The sequence below is a fragment of the Alosa sapidissima genome, chromosome 2, assembly GCF_018492685.1.
Source record: "Alosa sapidissima isolate fAloSap1 chromosome 2, fAloSap1.pri, whole genome shotgun sequence".
NCBI lineage: Eukaryota > Metazoa > Chordata > Actinopteri > Clupeiformes > Clupeidae > Alosa > Alosa sapidissima.
Window position 1 is genome coordinate 26,713,207 of NC_055958.1, and position 10,718 is coordinate 26,723,924.

At 42.9% G+C, this 10,718-nt stretch overlaps 1 protein-coding gene across 2 annotated transcripts in view; it reads right to left on the reverse strand.

Moving 5' to 3' along the window:
- Positions 1-7,209: 7,209 nt before the first annotated feature.
- rab3gap1 (RAB3 GTPase activating protein subunit 1) overlaps positions 7,210-10,718 on the reverse strand; it is a 33,922-nt gene continuing 30,413 nt past the window's right edge. Inside the window, exons 24-25 of one of the 2 annotated variants that reach the window (XM_042084722.1) lie at positions 9,640-9,660; positions 7,210-8,494 (exon numbers count right to left, since the gene is read on the reverse strand). In XM_042084722.1, the coding sequence (XP_041940656.1) occupies positions 8,249-8,494; positions 9,640-9,660 (267 nt within the window). In that variant the 3' untranslated portion in view covers positions 7,210-8,248. The remainder of the gene's footprint in view (positions 8,495-9,639; positions 9,661-10,718) is intronic. The other variant, XM_042084723.1, reaches the window with a different exon arrangement.

Genomic DNA, 10,718 nt, shown 5'->3' on the forward strand with positions numbered 1-10,718 from the left:
AAAAACATTAATTAAAAGGCGTGAATCCCACTTTAGCTGATTTCCAGATGAGAGTTCTCCAAGGAGCGGCTCCATATGGTCTCCAAGTCAATGCCTGAAGTACATGTTTCCCTCCCCAAATCAATTTGCACGTTTTCTGTGCTTCTCCTGTTCTTCCTTTATGCCTCTGGTTTCTGCACAAACACCTCCCGCCTGGCCCCTCTGCCCTCGGCTCAGTCTGAGAGGGGACACGCCTTTCATGTCGTCCTTTCATCCAGACAGCCCTCTGCTCCCACCGCCTGCAACCTGCTCTTTGAAGAGCAGGACACACTCCCTTTCATGCGATTACTCAGGCAAGGCAAAGTAAGCTAAGATGGTGTCATCATGTTTGATACTTACAACTGGGTTCTTGCTTTGTGTATACAAGTGAGATGTAAAGGAAGTAAGTCAATCCAATTGAATGTTTTTCCCTTTTTTACATTGCTTTTTATTAGGCTATTGCTTGAATTGATATTATTGTGTACTACAACTATTCTCCTTACTATATTTGACCTACATTCATCTGTTCCCTGTTCAATTTTAAATATTATTATGCTGTTTTGTATTTATGTGTCGCTTTGGACAAAGGCGTCTGCTAAATCCATAACCATAACCATAACTTGAGTGGGGCTTTATAGTTGGTGAATGGAAATGGCAGGCAAACTACTTGACACATTTGTAAGTTTCAGCCACAATTTTATTAAATACTGTATTGCCGTTTGCTGATTTGTATCCAATAAGTGATTCTCCAAATACAGATAAGGTAATGCTAATTTGGAAGAGACATATGGAGGGTACAGACACTGATGAATGTACAAGTCACTTAGTATGATGCTAAAAAAAGGTTATATAAAGTCAATATTCATAGACAATGTATTAATGGTCCGGACATGGAAAAGTCTCCAACAAGTCCTCAACGACTTGGTTCTTGCCACTGTGACACCAGCTGAATTGAGACGAATTTGTTCTGTTTTAGAGGAGCCTTCCATTAACCCTGTGAAACGGTCACAGAGTATGCCAGAACAAGGGATGGATATACACTAATAACTAAGGTGAAATGACTTTTAATTTTAGAGTTGTTTACCCAAGGTATTCAGATCTTCTCCGAGCTCTGATTCCAATATGCCGCCCACAGATTGTTTGCTCTTCCAAGCCTACAGCAACCAAAAAAAAAAAAACAGGCCTCCTGGAACTTGTGAATGCTCAGCTCAGGGAGGGATGAGGACTTAATCCACTGCCTGAAAGGTAAGAGGCGTCTCATTGGTTACGTTTCCAAGGGAACAGAAACAGGATCCCCAAGGCGAGAAGGTTCTGCTGAAGAGCCAAGCGAACGCAGGGGCTGCAGAGACCGCTTGAACCCCTTTACGGCCGCACAAATCTAGAGCCATTCATCGATATACCCATGAAGGGCTCTTTCCCCTTTCCTCTTAAAAAAAACGATCGACAGAGTTACATCTCGTCCATTTTCCAACAACCCTCTTGTGCACTGTTGAGATTCCATGGGGTGTGTTGGGGTTAAAATCATGTGAAGAATGGAGTGGCTGAGTAGTACGATGAAAGGCTGCCATGAGCAATCAAAAGACTGAGGGGCCCGTTTAGTAAGTGCTCACCGGCCACAAGGTGCTAGGACTAATGTTAGTTATTCTGTGCGTTTCAGATGATTTAGTGCCCCTATGCACCACGCATTACACACAAGAGGGGATGTTAATGCAATGTGTGGGTGAGGTGTACTGACCCACCAAAAACAGCTCAATCCAAACGAAGTTGGAAAGATCTTGGAAGAATTCACACTTCACCATTACAGTAGACATTCTTTTATACTAAGGTATGAAATGGTAATGTTTTTTTTTTATATCATGCTATAAAAGGCTTAAAGGCAGAACTGAAATATCTGTGTGGTTCCATAACAGTGATGGTCTTTCCCTGGCTGCACTTTCTATTTGTTATTTTATGTGTAGATCTTGTAGCTTAGTTTGATGCTTTATAACTAAAAGGCTAAATCTAAGGTGGTTTCTCATCATCATTCTACTGTGCAGCTTACTTTGAGGATGTAGAGAGGTGTGAGAGTAAAACGTATTCTAATTTCATATTGTCAAAAGCAGCTGTTTACATTTAAGACATGAAATCAATATGGAAAAAAACACAGTAATTTCCTGTGTATTAGCCACAATGTGTATAAATTGTATAACACTGTTGTATGCAAATAAAAATAACACAAACAGTCTCATTGATAGCCCGCCTCCGTGTATTGACCTCATAGCTGAAGAAATTTAGCAAAATCAGTGTAAGTGGGTATTGCAGACTGGACATTGCCTAACATTTTTTTAAGTAACATCAAAGCAAACATGAATGTGCTTTATGTTTAGCTATTCCCTCGTGACTTTACCCTCATGCCTCCAAATAAGCCCTAGACACTGCATTTGCTCCCTCCATGTTGTGTGAAATAGGCCTTTAAAACCGAAGAGAAGAGATGACTATGTGGTGACAATCAGCCACTAAGGGAGATGGCCACCGGTCAAGAGTAACAGCTTTCACATGCTCAGACCACTCAAGACATAATGCAGGAAGAAAAAAATTTTAGAGTCAGGAAATAATGGGCTACATAAAAAAGGAAACTTTACTGTTTCCTGCCAAGAGCCCTCGGTGTCATATGCCTTTGTGTTGAGGCCATAAATTAGTCTTTGATTAAAACTATGGTATCTGCCAGGCATCTAATCATGGATTTGTCCCAGCAGTGATTCATTAGGGTGGAGACTCAGGCTCTATTTCCATATATTCACCAGTCCAACACACAATGTTGTTCTAACTCTCCTAAGAATAAAAGGTGGTGACAGAAAAGAGAGGTTGAGAGCCCATTAGGTTTGAATTTAACATGCTTGGGTGTAATAATCAGCATGTTCTTTTCCACTCCTTCATTTTCTCTCCCTGACCACTGATGCTTTAGTGGATTAAGAGGAATAAAAAAAATTAAAAAAAATAAAATAAAAAGATATGTGAAATATGTAAGCGGGGGGGGGGGGCAGTGCAAGGAGGGGGGTACATGAAACAGATTCTTTCCATCGCCATCCCTCTCCTCCCGTGATCTCGTCCTTTGTGTTTGGAGAGGATAAATGATCTGGAGCGGTGTGGGAGGCACTCCCCCAGGAAGCCGACAGCCATGCCAGCAACTGACAGAGGGACAGCGTTCAGCCTGGGACTCGCTTGGATGGAGGATGAGGAAGAGGAGGAGGAGGAGAAGAAGCGGCACCCAAAGAGAATGAGCATTTAGTGTGCACGGAGGTGAGTGGGCGTCGGTGCTGATGAGCTAGACTAGAGGGACTAGTTCGGGGAAAAAAAGGCTGTGAGGAGAGGAGGAAGAAGAAGAGGAAGAGGGAGAGGGAAAAAAAGAATTGGCGGTAATGCTCTTTAAGCCCCTAGGCCAATTGAAAGGAAATAGGATCTGAAGACCCTACAAAACTGGCATCAATTTCTTCCCAAGGTCCCACTGCTGACAGTGGGTGGACGCAGTTTGTAGTTCTGTTCTGAAAGCCCCTGAAATTCACCCTCTGAGAAAAATCAATGGCAGCTTTGGTGTTGTTTTTTTTCCTTCTTCTTTTTTGGCTGCTAAACCATCATATCACAGAGAACAAGGCCAAGTTAATGAATATCATTCATACCGAAACACGATTAGCCAGCTGTGGTGGAGGGCAGTAGGCAGCAGTGCCCTGTAAAATATGCTGTTTGGAGAGAGAGGGAGTTTTTTGGATTGTTGGTTTTTTTCTGGGGGATTAGGTCTTTGGGGAAGTGTTGGGAGAAGGTGCAGACTCCCACTGTAACCCCCTTTTCGCTCTTTTGTGGTGTGCCTGCCTACACTGCGCTGTCTAATTATAGTCCTGCCTAGCCTGAAAAGGAGGATCGATTTCTGCCTCTGCCCTCCAAAGAGACGAGACCCCTGTCTTCCTGAGGAGGCTATCTGGCCCCTGGGGCAGCGGACCCGAGGCTTTGTGAGCCACAGTAGGGTTCTCCCCATAGGCCAGTCCTGACTCCAGCAGAGATCAGATCCACATCTTATGTGATGGTAGGTAGGGGTCGACGCAGTCAAAGCCCTGTGCATTAGAGGTAACAATGCCTTTCCATTGGACCAGCCAGAGCAGAGGAATTCTACCACTCGATATGGGATGACTTTAGCCTGGCAAGATTATTTTATTTACTGTACTCTACATTACTCTATACATTATTATCCTCTATTTCCTACTCTACTCTATACATTACGGATATATATGCAATGTGTAAAAAAGGCTGGTAATTTCACGTTTAAGCGGTTTGGGTTGTGTAGTCAGCAGTGCATATGTGTTCTTTTAAAACAATCAAGGAGGAGGTAGTTTTTTCTTGTCCTCTTTTTAGTCCATGCCAATTTCTTCATTTCCCCTCTTCTCCTGGCCTTCTTCAGCACATCCAAACCCAATCACAGCCTTAAAGTGATTTTCAGACAAGAACTGTATCAGCATCCGTCAGCAGCGAAGAGATGACATTAGCCTTACAGAATTATGCATCCTCACAGAACATACTGTATAATGTTTTAAAGGTTTTTCTTTTCGCAATTCTTTTTTTTCCTTCTTTCAAATAATAAAAATACATGGGGTTTTTTGGATGGTTGTATAACAAGCGTTTTCCATTTTTGCTCGAGGTGCTGGCTGTGGCGGAATCCAGCTCATGGCTGAGCGCGGAAAGAGAGTGAGAGAGAGATTGAGTGAGTGAGTGAGTGTGTGTGAGAGAGAGAGTGCATTTGCCACCCACACCACTCCTATCTCCCGTTCCCCATTCAGGGATCACTTTAATCCCTCATAAAGAACCTGCGCCGCCAAGGCGCTAATCTACTCGTCTGCCTTTTCAGTTGGCGCAAACTGGCAAACCAACATGATCCCAATGAGTCAAAGCTGACAGTATGGCACTCACGATGATTTCACATTGCCCAATTACGTCTAAAATTATGATCTGGTTACTAAGGAGACAACCAAAAACCTGCTGCACAAACGCTGCAATTTCTGTTTTTCCACTAGAGCTCACAATGCTTGGTGAAGACGAGCGATCTTGCTTCAGGCAACACTGCAGAGAGTGCTTTGTGAAAACATCTAATCTGCTCAGGAAAAATTACAGAGATATGTGACCTACTATATCATCCACTAGTCTACTAATATACTTGTAGTGCTGTATTAAAAGCAACTACAAACCTTTCGTTGATCTGTAATCTGTACTCTTAAGTCATGCTTGAGTGATGCTGCTGGAATGTTCTTGTTGCTTTTGAGATAAAATATGTCAGTGTGACAGCCAACAAACTGGCCTTTTCAAAGTGGACTGTTCCCCGCCTGAAACAGCCATAGAAATGGTCATAGAGCAAGGGCCATTTATAAAAAAGCATGGTTTCTACATGATCTCATTCATTATGCTCAGTTCCCTGTTAACATTGGACCGCCTGTGGCAATCTATTTGTGGAGCCCATGGCACTCAGCAACTTAGCAATATACTTGCAAGATGCCTAAAGATGCTGGCCAATCTGAGAGAAGGCAATTATATACACTTCAGTGTTTCCCACAGAATTTAATTCTATTTGTGGTGGTAGGTTTGCAGAATTAACTTGAATGCAACAGTTTTTAACAAATTAGTGCAGCGGGGTTATGATGCTAACCAGATTTAAGTACAATTTAGCAAAACCTGGAAAAATCATTGTGTGGTGGTCAATGTTGATGATGTGGTGGGCCGCCACAAATAAGTCAATGTATGGGAAACACTGCACTTTAATATCAAAGTAAAAGCACAGCTGTTTTTTCTCCTGTAGGGTTATCTGGGTTAGCTAGCCTGGCTAACTTCTCCTTTATCACTGTGGCCCAGTGAACCTCACTGTACAATGCTGACTCAAGTTTGATGCATATTAATCCTAAGAGAGGATAATAGGGGGCAGTTTGCAGTTTGGACAGCAAACACTGTGGTATATAGATATGAGATATACAGATATGATGATTTTGACTCAAGGCTTTGGCGGCCCCAAGCCTTGTACTTTACCTCTTTGAGATTCCTCTAATTTGCAGATGGTATTGTCTCATAACAATTTCATCAGCAGGATCTGCTGGGAATTAAAGTAAAGAGTTGGGTCGCCATCAGTTCGGTTTGAGAAAGTGCTATTTGCCCACAGGGTCCGCTGGGAGAAGGACGTGTTTGAGTACGCCTGCTGTTCTTACCCACACCTTCCACTGCCCAACAGCACCCCTGCGCTTGCCAGAGAGAGAGAGAGAGAGAGAGAGAGAGAGAGAGAGAGAGAGAGAGAGAGAGAGAGAGAGAGAGAGAGAGAGAGAAAATCAACTGAGGTTTGGGGGTGGTGTGGGATAAGGGGGGGGGGGGTAGAGGCAAAGTGTGGAGAGTTGCTATGGCAACAGAGACAGAAGGATAAGCAAGTGCTTTCGGAGTGCTTAAGTGTGTTCCGCCCGGCGGCAGCACTCTTTATGGAAAAGATCACAGAGAGAGCAGCCAACAGCCAGTGATAAAGCTGTTAACAAGTCTCCTCCTCTCCCTCAGCCCCAGGCTTCGCTGCGTGCCAAACCAACGACGTAGCGACGCGTCTCACTCCTGACTAACTTGGAGGAGCACAGGTGAGAAAAGTTAAAAATAGAGCTTGATGAAGTTACACTGACTTTGGCATGTGTGCATGATATGATTGTGTGTGTGTGTGTGTGTGTGTGTGTGTGTGTGGTGACGGTGATGATGACTGTGAACATGAATAAGCTATTAACAGAGAAACATATCAAGTTGTCTACCCTTAAAAACAATGCCCATTAGTCTAAGCATAACATTACTAAGTTTTAGCCTTCATTTTTTTCAAAGGTTATTAAAAATACCAGTACTTCTAATCGCAATAATTAAACTTTTACGATGCTATTTGCAGATGAACCCAAACTCTAGAATGGTATTTTTTTTGTCATATATTATTAACATATGACAGTCTTGCTAAATTTAAACTACCTGCACCTTTTGAGATTTTCGCTCCTGCTCTGCTCATTTTAATTGGGCAGACACACTATTGACTGACAAAAAATGTAATTATGATTAAGTAAAACTCCAGTATGATTAAGATTGCATACACGCATGCTTGACTGGTTTGAGCTTCTCTATAGCACAATGGTTCCAACAGCCACAAGATTAAAACAAAACCATTTGAAATGTTTTCAAGTGTTCATTTTACTGTAATTAAGCAGTACTAAACAAACAGAATATGCTACAGTACATTTAGGTCTACTGCACTTATCTGACATGTACAGACTTTGGTTAGTTCCACAGCGTCTGTGTGCCCCATTAGTCAAACGCTGACCAACAGTTTCTCATTGTCCATACTGACTTCAAGATGATTTGATAAAAATGAATTAGATTATCTATTAATAGCACTTAACACCACTGTTCATAGACACCAATGACACTGACAATGACACCTTTCTACACTGGAATATGTGAGTGCCAACATCTTTTTGATATATACAGTCACCTGTAGAATTGCACTTGCAGCAAAGGTCCTTTACACAGATGTTGGAGGAAAAATGACAAGACAATTACCATTATGGCTGAGATATTGTGGGATGCACAAATAACTGACCAGTGACTGTATACCCATTGTAAAGCGCTAACAATTGCATGAATGTGCAGAAATAGAAGAGGCAGAGAAATACTAGGCTAGTGTTGGGCTGGTTGTCATAGCAGCACTAGGTGTCCCACAAAATACAATAGTCAAATGGCATGATTTTGGTGCATTTTAAAATACTTTTTTTTAAAAACATTTGCTTCATTTAATGTGATTTTGACATTTTCTTCTTTGTGTTAACTGAAGTAAGATTAAAGGTAGGACCCCCCCCGCCCAATATGGAGTGGAACTAAAGCGCATACCTGTGCATCGTGTAAAAGGACTAGCTCCTCGGCTAACCTAACGTGACTCCCATGGAGTGGATTACCCAACCCAATATGAGCTAAAGCCATAAGCAGAAGGATTCGGAACAACGAAGGCTGGTTCCCCAAAGTAGTGAGCGAGTTCCCGCTGAGAACTCACTGGACTCCCACTGTTTCAACACTGCCTTCAGCGTGGGGCTCACCCTCCTGACTCGCGCCTGTTCCTATAGCCAAAGCACACCCACCCACAGCCCCCTTTTTCCTTCACAGCACCCTCACCAATCCCCACCCTCCCCCTTTCCGTTGCGGCCATGTTCACCACCTCTCAGAAGAAGGAAGTGTCCGATGAGAAGGCCCCAGCCAGGCGGAACTCCTCACGCAACATTACGCAGAACATGCGCTGGGGCAGGGCCTTGGAGTACGGCGCCGGGCGGGGCACACACGTGCGCAGGATCACCTCGCGGCCAGCAGGGGGCGGGAAGTCCGGGATTCCGCCCGCCGACGCAGGCTTCTTGTCTTCGACGCCGCCTGGACGGCCGCTGTCTTCCTCTAATGGGGCCAATAGGGCTGCCTGGGGGGTAGGAGGAGAGATAAGCTTGCGCGGCTACAGGACAGAAATGCTAATGAAGTGAGAGCGCTAAGCTAATCCAAGCTAGGCTAATGAAGAGAGCGAGCTAACCTAAACCTAAAGGTTGCTTCTGCAAAAAAAAAAAAAAAAAAATGCATTTCTCCAACTCACATGGCTCATGCTTAATGAGCAGAGGAGGAGAAAAATATTCTCCAAACCCTTCTCCCTTATTAGTGCAGAGAAAAATATTTATTTTGTATTAAACAAGGCATAATGACAGGGAGTGTGGACGTGCATACAGCAGCCACTTCCCTCTCTAAGCAATTAACAAACGACACTAATTAGAAAGTTGATTACAAATTAGGAAAATGTCTTTTCACATCACCAATAAGAAAAAATAATCTAATGGGCAAGGAGCAGGAGCACAATAAACTAGCAGAATTATGATTCCAAGTGAGCTGGAACAAAACTTTTGCTAATGTGGTACAAATACAGCCAAGGAATAAAAAAGAAATAAAAAAGGAAGCAACGGATTGCAAAGAAGCTCTTGTGAGCCGACTTGAATGGAACAACTACAGTAAAAAAAAAAAACAATAACAATAAAACAACTCTTTCTAGCATGAAACTAACACCAGGGTGCAGGACAGGGACACATGATATTTCAAACTCACAAACCTCCATCTCCCCTAGAAAATCCTTGTTACGAAAAGAATCCCCATTAAGATAATGAATGCAGGGAACACAACAGAAATGGTCTGATTATTTCACGGACAGGAATGTATCTGGGAAGGACAAGAGTGTCGGTGGATGAGCAGCTGGGCAAGAGAGTGAAGGCCGTCACATGCTCCCGTGTCTCCTGCGCAGCGCGTGACGAGAATTGCGTCATCAATGCGCATGTGTGTGTGTGTGTGTGTGTGTGTGTGTGTGCGTGGGGGGGGGGGGTCGGGGTCGTGTGCTTCCCAACAATTGGGACTGCGCGTCAATGACGCACGTCTTTGACGCGGGCAAATGTTCACAGAGGAACTTACTTGACAGTCTGGTAATGGTTCCCAGGAACAGTGATCCGACTGAAATCTATGCTAAAGGGTTAGTTAGTAGGGAGAAACCACAGTTATGTTTGGGGTGGGGGGGGGGGGGGGGGTGGTTACCTCATCATTGAAGTCAGCCACCTTGACAGAGATGAATCAAGCAGCATTAAAAATAACAGAACAAAAAAACAGAAACACACACACACAAAAAAGGTGAAATGGACAGAACGCAGGACAAATAGAAAGACTATAATCTGTCTGTGGTTGAGTTGAAGAGCAGCAAGTCACCAGCTGTCTTCACCCATACAAACTTGCATGCATGTCTGCATCACACCACACCTCTATGGATCACAATTCAAATCAAACATGCAACTGGGCTGCTTTTCAAAGGCAGACAGTCAAGCCAAGTCAATCTTAGTGGCATGCGTCAAAAGAGTTCTGGTCAAATACAAAGTGTTCCTTTTTTTTTTTTTTTTTTAAATGGTGCATGTTCTCTTCTCCACTCTATTTAACTCAGATTCTTTAACTGTCTCTGTTCCCTGAAATCTTGGCTCCTTTGAAAGGCTGATTTCTAGTGATTTACATGGGATGCTCGGGATAATTATTGCCTTTCTATTTCCAGCTTGACAACTCAAGGGGTATAATTTAACACTCACACTCACGTCGGCCCCAAATGAAAGAGGAAAAAAAAAAGAGCAAAAACTGATTGTGAGAGTTCTAAGCAAAACACATTCAAAGGCTTAGATCTCAGAGGAAATAGTAAAACACAGGGTTTTTCCTTCTGCACACCGGCTGCACAGGTGTCAGTGTTTGGTTTCCTCCTAAAACACTCTGAAGGTGAGCAGAGACATGCGGACTTGCTGAGGGATTCTACGAAGTGAATTTCATTTGGAGTAAGTCATGAACAAATAGCGGTGTACAAATAAACATTTCAGCTGATTTTAACAACTAACACTAATGTTCATTCTTAGCTTCACTGCTGGGTTAAAAATGGAGGTTTCTATTGCGTTTAAACCTCTGAGATGGAACCTTTTTAGTAATTTGTTGAGGGTGTTTAAATGCACACTAATGCATTGAGCTTATCTTGGCAATAAAAAAAATATACTTCTACTGGAAGAAGAAAATCTTATTTTATTGGCCCATTATCTGATGATTACATCAATACAATTAGCTCAACATAAATTGCTTTTATAAAAGCA